Genomic DNA, 13,863 nt, shown 5'->3' on the forward strand with positions numbered 1-13,863 from the left:
AGTAAAAAATATAAGCAATCATTCTAAATTTTAAACCCACTGACCCCGAGTAACGTTCAACTAGTTTATGATATCCGTTAGGCTTTGAATAACCCCCGTGAGCACAGCTAGTTACTCAGCGACTGGCGTTTCGCGACTAAAGAAGTGCAGCATGTTAGGCATGCAATATCCATTAAAAATACCAGTGTTATTTTCCTGACTACCTGAAATTTTTTCCCGATATTTTCTATATTTAAGTCCAAAATAAAGCGAATATAAAGCACCTGGCGATATCAGGTTTAGTCTGAACATGGTATTACTGCACTAACATTTTTTAAACATTTTAACATTTTGTAAACGAAAATGTTTTCTATTTGCTTTTTTTCAATTACCAAACCAAAACAAAGCAAATAAAAGCACCTTGCGATGAAAGATTTAGTCTGAACGAGGTATTACCGCGTAAGTATACGCGCGTCAAAACACTACTCGTTCTGTTTCGCCGCCTCTACCGACGCGTCGTTGCTGCTTGAGTATGACCGGTTTGAGCGTTTCATATAGACGTTCGAAGAAGTAGCTCGGACGCTTTTGCGACGCTTCTTGCTTCGCTTCATTTGACGCCTCAGTATGTCAGCAGCCTAAAGTTAGTCATGTTAAAATATGATTTTTTTTTTTCAAAATTAATCGTGATGCAGTTTCGCCTACACTTCCAAGAAACAACTGATTTTCGGACAAAAAATGACACACTTTCAATATCTTGTATATATATACTTTTTATTCATTAGAAAATAGATTGTTTTGCATGGTTATATCTTGTTTCATTCATTTCTTCATGTTCCGTATATGAGAGAAGATCGCTTGTATGCGCGTGTAGTTGTTTTGAGAGACTGTATGAGTGTGTGATTGTTTGTTTATGTGTTTCTGTTCCCATGTGAGAGTGTAGATACAACTATCTGGTGGTTTATTCCCCCCTCCTCCTTTTATGTTCTCTCGTTTTTTTTTTGCTTTTTTTGGAGTGGTCACAACTGAATCGCGTAGTTCAGCGATTATGGAAACATTTGGTAATTCCATGGCATTTCAAAGGAGTTTGTTATATTGCGGCTAGGCCGCAGCCAAGAGGAGTTTTTTTTTGTTTTAAGTGACGATAACAATCTAAACTAACTATTGTAACAGCCGTAGGCATCAGCCTACGGCTGTTACAATAAACAGTGTCATCTTTCCGTTCAGTTTTCAAATGCAGTTTTTTTCCATCACCTGATAAGACAGATACACTCAAATTTAGAGCGCAAATCAATTTAAGTTTTCGTGTGGATGTTACTGCGATCACACGCTGTCGAAGGGGACCGGCGTGTGTGTGTGTTCGTGTGTATTGGTGTGTTCGACACATGTCTGCTTTATTTAATTTGAACATCTCCTGTGTGTGCGTGAGTACGTGCGTGGATGTGTAAAGGAAATTTAACGACAATCACATCAGCTTGCAATGTTTTTTTTTTTACGTATTAAACTTTATTTCGTTCTAGGGGGTTTGTTCGTTAAATGTTTACGAGTCACTGTGATTTCATACTGCACCAGTTTTGATTTACCTCTTCATTTTTTCTCTTTTTTCTGCTATAAAGTCGAATGGCTTGTGCTGAATTGGAAGGACTATCTATCTACTATTATTCTAGTTCCCAAGAACAGTTGCAGGATAGCACACAACGGAAAGGAAAGACAGGAGTGAGGATTGGTGCATTAATCTTCTACAACTATTGGATCTATTTTTTCATTTTTCTTTACTTTTTTCTTGTAGTTTGCAGCACATTTTGGGTCATTGACTCAGCTGCTGTAACTTTTCGTTTGTGTAAGGTTTTTTTTTCTTTTGTGTAACGACGACAACTACGACGATGACGATTTCATGTTTGATTACGTTTCATTTTCTCTATATACGGTCTAAAACTCGAACAAAAGGCGAACTGTTATTATTTTTTGCTTTATGAATATAATTTCAATTTGTTAGTTTTATTTACTTCGATTGCGTTTGTTTTTATTTTTATGTTAAAAGTATTTGTTTAGCAAAAGACAATACCGGAAAATGGGATTTTTAATTAGAATCATTTAAAAATCAACGATAGGAAAGTTAATGGTAGGAAGAAGCAATCGAGAAAAGTCTTAGTTTTGCAGGTCCTTTTTTAGTTCTAGACCCTAGAAGTATGTGATTGTATGTGTGATAGAGTAGAAAACACATGTGTGTATGTGGATGTATGTTTAAGTGTCAAAGTGGGAGAGTTAATGCATTGTTTGGCACTTCAAAATTTGATTTTCGGTTTCAAACTTCGGTTTGGTATATTTTTATTAAAGAAGCATCCAACTTTTGCTAATCCTGCCCCTATGATCCCCCTTCCCGTTTCCCCTGTAGGGGTATTCAATCTTCGTTCTTCCTGCGATAGGATCTGTCTAAACCGAGGTCTAAACAGTAGGAAATGTAGTAAACCGCTTTAAAAAACAGTACAAAATCTAGTTGGATTTCTAGTGGGTTTCAAGTGTTCTACATTTTCAATAATACTTCAAGTTGCAAGGTATTACTTTTTTCATGGACTGAACGAACTTTTTTTTCATGTCAATGTGTCTGTATACTGTGAATGTGTGTGTTTGGAAGTGTGTTACAACTGTGTATTCCACCTATTCTAAGAAAGTCTCTTGAAGTTTTTATATTTTTTATTAGCTCAAAGCGTCCGCGCAAAAGTTCTAGTCCTTGATTTCGCTTATATTGTTCTTATTTTTTTTGTTTCATCTATCGTTACCGAAGCAAAAAGCTTCAGGTTTTCAGTATTGTTGTGTTGGTGTGAGTGTAGAATTGGAAGCCAAAAATCACGGTTAGAAAAAGAGTAATCACACACGTGTTTGAAAAGGAAACACATCAATGATAGTCGTGTGTTTCTAGCGTGTATCGGAAAGATGCTACAACGAACGTCCATTTCTATATTTGATTATGTGTGTGCGAGAAATGAGTGAACAAATCACAATTAACAATGATGGCGGTGGCAACGCATGTTTTTCTTTTGTATCTCGTCTATTTTTCACTTAAGATTCATAGTTTAATTTTTGTAGTTCTCTGTGCAGCGTCAGATTTTTCTTTTTTTTTTGACTTGAAATTATCAAGTAAGTAGTGCTTTTATTTCCACTGAAATGATGTCTGGTTTGCTGATACAACTATTACAAACGATCATGCTCTGTCGAATCTTTCCCACATTCGGTTGCACAATTTTTGTCAATTCCCTTGCGGCGCTTGTTACATCTGTATCTTCTTTTCACCGTAACATGGTTTTCCCGTTTTACTTTTAATTAATATTAATATAATGTTCATAACTTTTTTTATCTCTTAACTCTGAACGATTTATGTTTCGTTACTGTTTACCTTTGTTTGTAGGTTTCCCTCCGATTCCTTCATTAGTAGTAATAGTAGTAGTAGTAATAGCGTACTTAGAGCAACACACACAGCGATTTCTTCTTTTTGTTGGGCTTTCTTTCTGGCGATTTCTTGTTAATTTGTTGGACTAAGTCGTAGAAAATCTGCAATGATAGAAAAAAAAAACAAATTCATAAACAACAAGGCAGTGTTTACAGCAAATGAGTTTTTCGTGGAAAGCGATTGGCGAAACAATTGAGCGATTTTCTTGACCATTCTGACAAATGTTTCTTAATAACGTTGTCAATTTGAATGAGCTCGTGAATATTTTTTCAAAGCTGGCACGGGCCGACAAAATTGTTTCTGTCAGTAGCAAAAGCAACACTTTTTGTTTTTGTACTCAGTTTATTGCTTTTTAACTGTCAATCTCGAATGCTACGTCATTTATAAATGTTCCCTTACTTAGCAGCAGCAGCAGCAGTGGCAGCTGAGACAATTGCAGCGAGCATCACCATTGATAGTGGCTGGGCCAGCTGGTGCATCGGTACTTCCTTTAGCAAACAGCTGTTTTTGTGCGATAGCGGGCACCATCAGTAGTAGATATATCAGCCGGTATTTTCTTTAAATAAAAGTTACCTCATTTTGACAACACACTACCGTTCTGGAATCCTGGTATTCAAAATATATGAGCAGTCAAATTTTCAGTGCGGAAACAGCTTTTCCACTGTGTTATCAGAAGGAATGCCATTTTTGCACTGTCAATGATATGGCAAAGATGCGATCAGCATCATACCGATGTTGAATTAAACAACAAACTAACCTTCAGAGGACAAATTAAACACTTATTTGAAGAGTAATATCTTCGGGTACCAATAGCAGTAGTGGTAGAACAGGCTCAGCGGTAGGTGCAGCCGGCACTTCCCTTAGGCCGATGTTATACAGAAAGCGAATGGAAGCGTTAACGTGCCGAAACAGTTTAGGATGTGTTTCGACGCACGTCATAAAAATATCCGATGTAAAATTGAACAACAATTGTCCCTATAAGAACAACAAAAAAATTATTGAAGATTCAATATTTCCTCATTTTGCGTTACAGGTCGGACTTGATTATCCGGAGACTCGATTATCCGGAAACTCGGTTATCCGGCATTTTAGACTCGATTGTCCGGAAGTTTATTTTTTTGGTGTCCGTTTTCAATTTTTATTCCGAAATTTTGCCTTTACCATCTCTTCTGTCATATTTGTTACCATTCAAGTCACTTCCTGCATGTTTGGGACAAGTTCGAATTGAGTGAAAATAATCAATGTCCAATTTATTTTTTTTTTTGCTTCCTAAGATTTTACCCCCTTTCACCTCAGAAGTAACTTCTGGTTACGCCACTGCATCATACAAGTAAAATAAAGAAAACAAATATTTATTTTATGTTCGTTAATCGCAAAATTTCAGTATTTTTTGTGTGATTCGATTATCCGGAAAACTCGATTATACGGAATGAAAAAATTTTTGATGTTCCGGATAATCGAGTCCGACCTGTATAATCAAAAGTTAATTATCTCTATCTGCACAATCTTGTTTGCCCCTAATATTTGTTCCGTTCCTATTCAGTGATGTTGTATGTATATGTGCAAATGAAATTCGGTAGTATTTTAACTCCTCTTTTGCACAAAAGTTTAAACACATCCAACACAAGTAATTTAACAAAACAAACTTGTGTAGTTCTACGTCAACCTTGCGGTCGTGGCTATGCACACAACCCTTGTGATTTTTTGCAGCAGGTTTGGGAATACATTCGATTGTGGTGAAGCGGTTAACTGAAGTTATAATTCTCTTTCAAATCTCTTTTTCATTAATTGATTGGTAACCTTGAAGAGAAGCGTTGATTTTGAATTGCCAAATCCCGATTACACGGAATGATTCTAGTTCTCTTGTTATTCTTCGCTCACACTGCAAGTAAACATAACATAAACATAACGATCATACACGCACGCTACCGGAACAGTCACAGCTATTATGGCCAAATGGCTGAAGGCTAACGTGACGCGACAGATCCGGACGAAATTACTAACATGTTCGTACAACTTCAGCAATGCTGTGCAGTGCTGCGGTTGGACCAACCGGTAGTCCGTCTGCTGTGGAACTCGCCTGCTCAGTCTTGCTAAATTTTTGCATGCTAGCTTTTATACCTAACTACCAAGTCTTAAACTTTTGGTAGGCGTTTCTTTGTGGGTAAGAGTGGCTAAAATAACAACAACAACATATTGGTTATAAAGTCAAACCGTTTGAATACTTCAGTGTCGCGTGTGCTAAGGGAAGAAGACCTTGTTTCAGCTCTCATTGGTCGATGCGTATTTGAATTGTTTATTCTACGGTGCTACAAGCAGAAAAAATGCAAGAGGCTCTGATGGGATCTTGTGATGGTTGTTTCACGTGAAATAAACAGTCAAAATAATTGTGCGATGAAAGTTAAAAATTCTGTTTTTTTTCTCAGAAAAATATAACTCAGCTTCTATTCTATTCGTAATTGAATATAGTTTCAAAGTGCTAGTGTATTTTGGTAGTTTTCTTACAAAAATAACCGGTAAATTTCAAGATAAGTTGAAAGAGAAGTAAAAAAAAAGTTCAGGCTCTGGTTGAAAAATAACTGAGATAAAAATAAACTTTATGCGCCGAAGTCCAAAAAAAGGTAATTTAACCATAACTTCAAATTTTAGCGGAGTTTGGATAATTTCTAGTATAAACGAAAGTTACACTCGACTAAACCTATACTTTCATTACGTCACTTCAGCAGGTCTTGCATTTTTTTTCCATTTCTAGCACCGTACTATCCTTTCGGTAGTTAGACGCTTCGCTGTCATAACACTTTTTAAAGAAAAAAAAAGTTGTTCGAAAGCTCATTATCATTTTCCTGAGGGTTCCAAACGAAAAGTAAAAAACTATATTTTCACATGGTGGAGAGTCCAGCCTTCTGAAAAGTACTCTTTTTTCCAGAGTCCAGCCTTCTGAAAAGTACTCTTTTTTCATGACAGCACATTTTAAACTAATTCGCCTCTCATTGTATTGCTTATTTCTCCTAGTGTCGTACGGCGCTACTTTTCGGAAGCCTGGGGAAGACTGCAGCGATGCTCATTCTTTCAAAATAAAGTAATCCTCCATACACAACGCGCAATTTGAATATTTTCGAAATCAGCATGATGCCTTGACTAACCGTTTTGAAATTAAAGAAGGTCACTTACGGTTTCTGAAAAACAGAGTAAAATGACCTAATACCACCCAATAGGGGTATTTTCGTAGTCGGGATGACACACAGAGGCTGAAAATCGAGTTCAGATGCCATTTAGAAGTCAAAGATGGTGACTTGCGGGTTTCGAAAACCGAATATTACCTAACAGGAGTATTTCTGGAAAAGGGATGATATTCAGAGGCCACAAATCGTCCCGAAATCTTTCCAGGGCCACCACATTATTTCCACAGAGTGTTTTTTTATTGGCTTTAGATAAAAACGATCATACACGCACGCTACCGGAACAGTCACAGCTATTATGGCCAAATGGCTGAAGGCTAACGTGACGCGACAGATCCGGACGAAATTACTAACATGTTCGTACAACTTCAGCAATGCTGTGCAGTGCTGCGGTTGGACCAACCTGTAGTCCGTCTGCTGTGGAACTCGCCTGCTCAGTCTTGCTAAATTTTTGCATGCTAGCTTTTATACCTAACTACCAAGTCTTAAACTTTTGGTAGGCGTTTCTTTGTGGGTAAGAGTGGCTAAAATAACAACAACAACATATTGGTTATAAAGTCAAACCGTTTGAATACTTCAGTGTCGCGTGTGCTAAGGGAAGAAGACCTTGTTTCAGCTCTCATTGGTCGATGCGTATTTGAATTGTTTATTCTACGGTGCTACAAGCAGAAAAAATGCAAGAGGCTCTGATGGGATCTTGTGATGGTTGTTTCACGTGAAATAAACAGTCAAAATAATTGTGCGATGAAAGTTAAAAATTCTGTTTTTTTTCTCAGAAAAATATAACTCAGCTTCTATTCTATTCGTAATTGAATATAGTTTCAAAGTGCTAGTGTATTTTGGTAGTTTTCTTACAAAAATAACCGGTAAATTTCAAGATAAGTTGAAAGAGAAGTAAAAAAAAAGTTCAGGCTCTGGTTGAAAAATAACTGAGATAAAAATAAACTTTATGCGCCGAAGTCCAAAAAAAGGTAATTTAACCATAACTTCAAATTTTAGCGGAGTTTGGATAATTTCTAGTATAAACGAAAGTTACACTCGACTAAACCTATACTTTCATTACGTCACTTCAGCAGGTCTTGCATTTTTTTTCCATTTCTAGCACCGTACTATCCTTTCGGTAGTTAGACGCTTCGCTGTCATAACACTTTTTAAAGAAAAAAAAAGTTGTTCGAAAGCTCATTATCATTTTCCTGAGGGTTCCAAACGAAAAGTAAAAAACTATATTTTCACATGGTGGAGAGTCCAGCCTTCTGAAAAGTACTCTTTTTTCCAGAGTCCAGCCTTCTGAAAAGTACTCTTTTTTCATGACAGCACATTTTAAACTAATTCGCCTCTCATTGTATTGCTTATTTCTCCTAGTGTCGTACGGCGCTACTTTTCGGAAGCCTGGGGAAGACTGCAGCGATGCTCATTCTTTCAAAATAAAGTAATCCTCCATACACAACGCGCAATTTGAATATTTTCGAAATCAACATGATGCCTTGACTAACCGTTTTGAAATTAAAGAAGGTCACTTACGGTTTCTGAAAAACAGAGTAAAATGACCTAATACCACCCAATAGGGGTATTTTCGTAGTCGGGATGACACACAGAGGCTGAAAATCGAGTTCAGATGCCATTTAGAAGTCAAAGATGGTGACTTGCGGGTTTCGAAAACCGAATATTACCTAACAGGAGTATTTCTGGAAAAGGGATGATATTCAGAGGCCACAAATCGTCCCGAAATCTTTCCAGGGCCACCACATTATTTCCACAGAGTGTTTTTTTATTGGCTTTAGATAAAAACATAAACATCATTGTGCCAATGGAAATAGAAATTTTCTAGCTTGGGCCAATGGAATATATGGAAAAAATGGCCCTCTAATTTCGTTTGGCATAAGGGGTCGAAAATCCACAGGAAAAATTTGAGGTTAATCGGTCTTCGGAGTGGTACCTTAGAGCGGCCAAAGTTGCGGATTTGACCGATAGAAAAATTGATGTAGTTATCAAAACCGATTTTTTAATGCCCTAAGTCTTAGAAATGCGGTTAATGTCGAGAATTGGTGTCATCTACAAAAAATTATATAGGATTTCATATAGGAAAATCCACTTGTTCAAATCTTGTTTTTCGGAGATGTTCACTTGGTTCCCAAAAAATATTGATACCTGATATTGTAGGAAATTTTCCTGGGAAAAACTCTTCTTCACTACGATGCCTGTAGAGAAAGTTATTGACCTCAAACTTATTGAATATCAATTGTTATAGGATTCATAAAAAACACGAAAAGTGCATAACAAATAATTAATGAGAATTGGCGCAAATTGCTAGTATAGTTAGGCATCGAGAAACATAAAAACAATTATCGGGATATTTAACAAATCTAAATAATGATAAAAATTACTTAAAATAATTCAGGTGTTTTGGAATTTAACTAGCATTAACTAATTAACCATCCTCCTGTAATTCATCAAATGTTCGAAAACCCGAAAAGGCTTTAATTCAAGGTGCTTGCAGTGATTAGAAGTCCCTCAAATTTAGATAAAAAAATGTGTTATTAATATTTACCATTGCCTTTTCGGGAGATACTGTAAGTGTCAGTAGGATCGTAGCCACACAATTGTCATATACACTGCAGTTCGCCGTAAAGTCTGTGTCTAATAAACAACACAAGGTCAAGCAGCGATAGCGGAATATAGCACTAAGGATTTATTTTTATATTAAAATTTATTAGCTTAAGTTTTATAAGATCCTAATGTATGTAATTAGCATTAAGCATTACATTAAATCTGGTAATCAAATCAATGTGCGGAAATTATTTTTTTAAATCCAGTAATGACCAGTAGTTTAAAGGCAGTATAAAGTAAGATTGTTCATGCTGCTGCTACGATTATTACTATTTTCATGGAAATGCAACAATGGAGTGCAAAACCCGAAACAAGTTATCGTAATGTTAAAATGCAAAATTTTTCGAGCAGGAATCTCAATCAAGTGCAGAATTGCCCCTCTCCATTCTCTGACTGCACGCAAATTCAACAATAAAATACTACAGAATATATATACACGAACGAACTCGAAGAAAGAACAACGTCTCCAAAATAATTCATTTCATGCAAAGCAAACACAGCAGCAGTGTGCCCATTACTCACGTCGTTAACATTAATTTTGGCTTTGGCTGACGTTTCCATAAATGCACAGTTGAACTGATTGGCGAGACTTTTGCCCAGCTCCTTTCCGACTACTCGCTCGTCCTCCAGATCGCACTTATTGCCGACCAACACCATTGGAACATCGTCAGTATCCTAAAATAAGCCAACATTTGAGCTGTATATCAACACCCTACTTCGATTATTGTTCAAGTCTTGTATACCTTCACCCTTAAAATTTGTTCCCGTAGGTCCTGCAGGTCATTGAACGTAGACTGTGCTGTGATTGAATACACTAGCACGAAACCCTGTCCGTTCTTCATGTACAGATCTCGCATCGCAGTGAATTGTTCCTATATATAGAAAGAGAAAAGTTTGTTTTATTAATGAAAATATCTCTTGTAACAACAATGGCATGCTTACCGTCCCGGCAGTGTCCAAAATTTCCAGCATACATTGCTGTCCGTCTACTTCGACCTGCTTCCGGTAACTGTCCTCTATCGTTGGATCGTACTTTTCCACGAATATGCCCTACAAATGAAAAAGCAGAAGAAATATGAAGTTATTTTTTTTAGCATGTGAATAGCAATCAGTGCAGTGCTGATATGGAATGTCATTGATAAATCTGCAAAAAAAACTTGCACAAAATATTGATTTTACCCTCAAGCAGCTATTGCCCAATTAGTCACGTACCTTCCTGCCCTCTCCACTTCCTCTCACTCTCTCTCTCTCTCTCACTCTGTGGAAATGAGAGCTAGTATAATGCGAATTCAATTCTGAAATGTACGGATGTAGATTTGGGTATTGTTCTGGCACTTAATATTTTCGTCCAAACAAAAAAAGTAAATAAAGGAATATCAAAACGCTCATTTCAAGATGGCTTGACAAAGTTTTTTTTTTTAATTCTTTTAGCACCAATATTTAGTGGTTAATTTGTGGTTTCGAAATCCAATTTGTGGTTGAGTAATTTCGGAGAAATTTTCAGAAAACTGAGTCAAGCCATCTCTGAAAATGATTTCGCTAATTTGTGGTTCACGAAAATTTAGTTTTTGTAGGCATAGTTCATATTAAAATAAGTAAAAAACTATTATTTAAATTTTTGAACATTGTTTACCTCTTGTTGTCTACACCGACCGTACGCGGCGTTGGATGAGCATAGTACTGGCACCTGCCGATGTTAGTGCTAGTGGGTTATCTAGAAAATTTCGACAATCGTTCATATACATAAAGGTCGTTTTTTACGCGGGGGATGCGTTCCAAATTTGTATGGGTCCGCGTAAAAAACGACTTTTCTGAGTTGCAAATATAACAAAGAAAACCGTCCTAAAACATTAAAACCACGTTTGAATATGATAGTGGCCAATCTAGAGACCAAAATTCAATATTTTAAATTTTGAGTGTTTACACCAAAAATTGTGATTTTTTTAAAAACTGATATATGATCACTCGTGGCCTAAAACGGAAAACGTGATTGAAATGAGGTCGATATCTTGTACCGTTTTTGAGTAATGGAGGAAAGCAACCCGCGTAAAAAAAACCGCGTAAAAAGCGACCTTACTGTATACGACATACAGTTGTCGCTGCCGTTGAAAGCTTTTTTTTTATAGGGGGAAGTTTGTAATGATTTATTTATGTACTAAAATATCTATTGAGAATTAGTATTGTGTGTTCTGCCACAAATGGTGACATTTCAACACTTTTATATATATTTGTACGCTTTTTAGTATTATTGAATGTTATTAGCTTTCGCAGTTAAGATAATGTAATTGTAGGAAAATTATTAAACCTACTGGTCAAGAAAAAAAAGGAATATAAGGAATAAAACGAAACTTAAAATAAACTTAAAACTATCTTACTGACTATAAAGTGAGCTAATCGTTGCAATTGAGGATTGCAACGATTTTTGTCGGAATTTGTTGATAATTTGGCTTGATATATTTTCTAATGTTTCTACATTAGTGAGCCTATGTAGCTCGTTCGTGCTAAACCAGAAGGACGCTTCAAAATCATTTTCAAAAGTTTATTCTGAATCCTTTGAAGTGTCTTCTTCCTGGTTGCACAACAACTTGTCCAGATGGGAACTGCATATAACATTGTTGGTCTAAATATTTGTTTGTAAATTAACAGTTTATTCTTGAGACAAAGTCTAGAATTCCTTTTGATAAGAGGATATAAACATTTGATATACTTATTGCACTTTGACTGGATATTTTCAATGTGCTCCTTGAAAGTAAGATTCTTATCATAAATTAGCCCTAAGTATTTAACTTGATCAGACCAATTTAAGACCACACCGTTCATCTTAATAACGTTGTTATGGGTGGGTTTGAGAAATGAAACTCTTGGCTTATGAGGAAAAATAATTAACTGTGTTTTTGAAGCATTAGGGGAAATCTTCCATTTTTGTAAGTATGAAGAAAATATATCTAAACTTTTTTGAAGCCGACTGCATATAACACGAAGGCTTTTTCCTTTTGCGGAAATGCTTGTATCGTCACAAAACAGAGATTTCTCACAACCTTATGGTAAATCAGGAAGATCAGAAGTAAAAATGTTTTATAAGATTGGGCCCAAGATACTCCCCTGAGGCACACCAGCTCTAACAGGCAATCTATTAGATTTACCATTTAGATAGTTAACCTGGAGAGTGCGGTCAGTTAAATAACTTTGTATCATTTTTGTTGAATACGAGTAACCTTAGCGGAGATCGGGTAACCAACCCCGGTGGAAACTATGGTCGTTTGCTGAATGGGAAGGGGGTCGTACGCGGCTGTATCCCCATAAGGGCGGCGTACAACAGCGTCTGACCCGGAGCGGGCGGCTGAATTATGGAATGCTGTATCCCGCCAGCTACACCTAAGATGGCAGCCCCATCAGCAGGATGTAGGTATCGCGACCCTGGTAAGGTAGCATACCGAAACCTTTCATCAACCACGAACAACGAATTTAGAAATACGGAACGGATCAATCGGCAAAGACCTAGGCTACGAACACGGAAAAAGATTAAGGTAAACGATTGGAAATTGGGTACTTGGAACGTCCGATCTCTCAATGAACCGGCGCGGGCTGGCTTGCTTGCTCGAGAATTACAGCGGCAGGTAGTCGAAATCGCAGCGATTCAGGAGGTTCGGTGGCCAAATTCCGGAGAAAGGGAGTTCCGTGCAGTAGACCCTATTGCACGCACTTCTTTCAAGTACCACATCTACTACAGTGGCGGCAAAGCAGCGGAACGGGGCGTCGGTTTCGTAGTGCTGGGAAATCAGAAAACAAGAGTCATCCGGTGGAGGCCCGTAGATGACCGTATATGCGTGTTGAGGATTAAGGGCAAATTATTCAACTACAGTTTAATCAACACCTACGCACCGACAAACGACAAATCCGATGAAGTCAAAGATGAGTTCTATGACAAGCTTGAGCGAATCTATGACGAGTGCCCAAAACACAACGTAAAAGTCGTCATCGGAGACGCAAACGCACAGGTTGGGAGGGAGGAATTTTTCCGTCCGGTCATTGGAAGGCATAGCCTCCACTCGTCAACCAATGAAAACGGCCTGAGGCTGATAAACTTTGCCGCGGCCAGAGGAATGGCCATATGTAGCTCCTATTTTCCACGTTTGAATATTCGGAAACACACCTGGAGGCATCCAAATGGAGAAGCCTGCTCCCAGATCGATCACGTACTGATTGACGGTCGGCACTTTTCGGATGTTACTGATGTTAGGTCTTTTCGGGGACCAAACATTGACTCTGACCATTATCTCGTCGTTTGTAAGATCCGCGCACGGTTGTCGAACGTGCTGAAATCTCGTACAGAGAGGACGACGCGTTTCAACATTCAGCGGTTGAAAGCTGATGGCGTGGCAGCAGAATACGCCAGAGAGCTGGATCAACGGATCGCAGAACAGCAGGAGGAAGGAGTAGAAGACATAAATGGGCTGTGGAGCAGTATTCACGGCGCCATCGAAACGACTGCGAGGAGCAGGTGCTCGCCAGCGCAGAGGACAGCTATGCTGAAAACGACGTGCGGAGATTCTATAGAACTGTCAACAGAGTCAGAAGCAGGAATTTCCCTGTGCCGGTCATGTGTAATGACAAGGACGGCAACCTGCTTACTGATAAACCGACGGTTGCAGC

The 13,863-nt window shown here is 37.8% G+C and overlaps 1 protein-coding gene across 2 annotated transcripts in view; it reads right to left on the reverse strand.

The window, feature by feature from the left end:
- Positions 1-954: 954 nt before the first annotated feature.
- The window catches only part of LOC129727909 (ras-related protein Rap1), a 44,819-nt gene continuing 31,910 nt past the window's right edge, over positions 955-13,863 (reverse strand). For both annotated transcript variants that reach the window (XM_055686187.1, XM_055686186.1), the window contains exons 3-6: positions 10,153-10,260; positions 9,954-10,082; positions 9,733-9,885; positions 955-3,525 (exon numbers count right to left, since the gene is read on the reverse strand). In XM_055686187.1, the coding sequence (XP_055542162.1) occupies positions 3,436-3,525; positions 9,733-9,885; positions 9,954-10,082; positions 10,153-10,260 (480 nt within the window). In that variant the 3' untranslated portion in view covers positions 955-3,435. The remainder of the gene's footprint in view (positions 3,526-9,732; positions 9,886-9,953; positions 10,083-10,152; positions 10,261-13,863) is intronic.

Source organism: Wyeomyia smithii, chromosome 3, assembly GCF_029784165.1.
Source record: "Wyeomyia smithii strain HCP4-BCI-WySm-NY-G18 chromosome 3, ASM2978416v1, whole genome shotgun sequence".
Classification (NCBI taxonomy): domain Eukaryota; kingdom Metazoa; phylum Arthropoda; class Insecta; order Diptera; family Culicidae; genus Wyeomyia; species Wyeomyia smithii.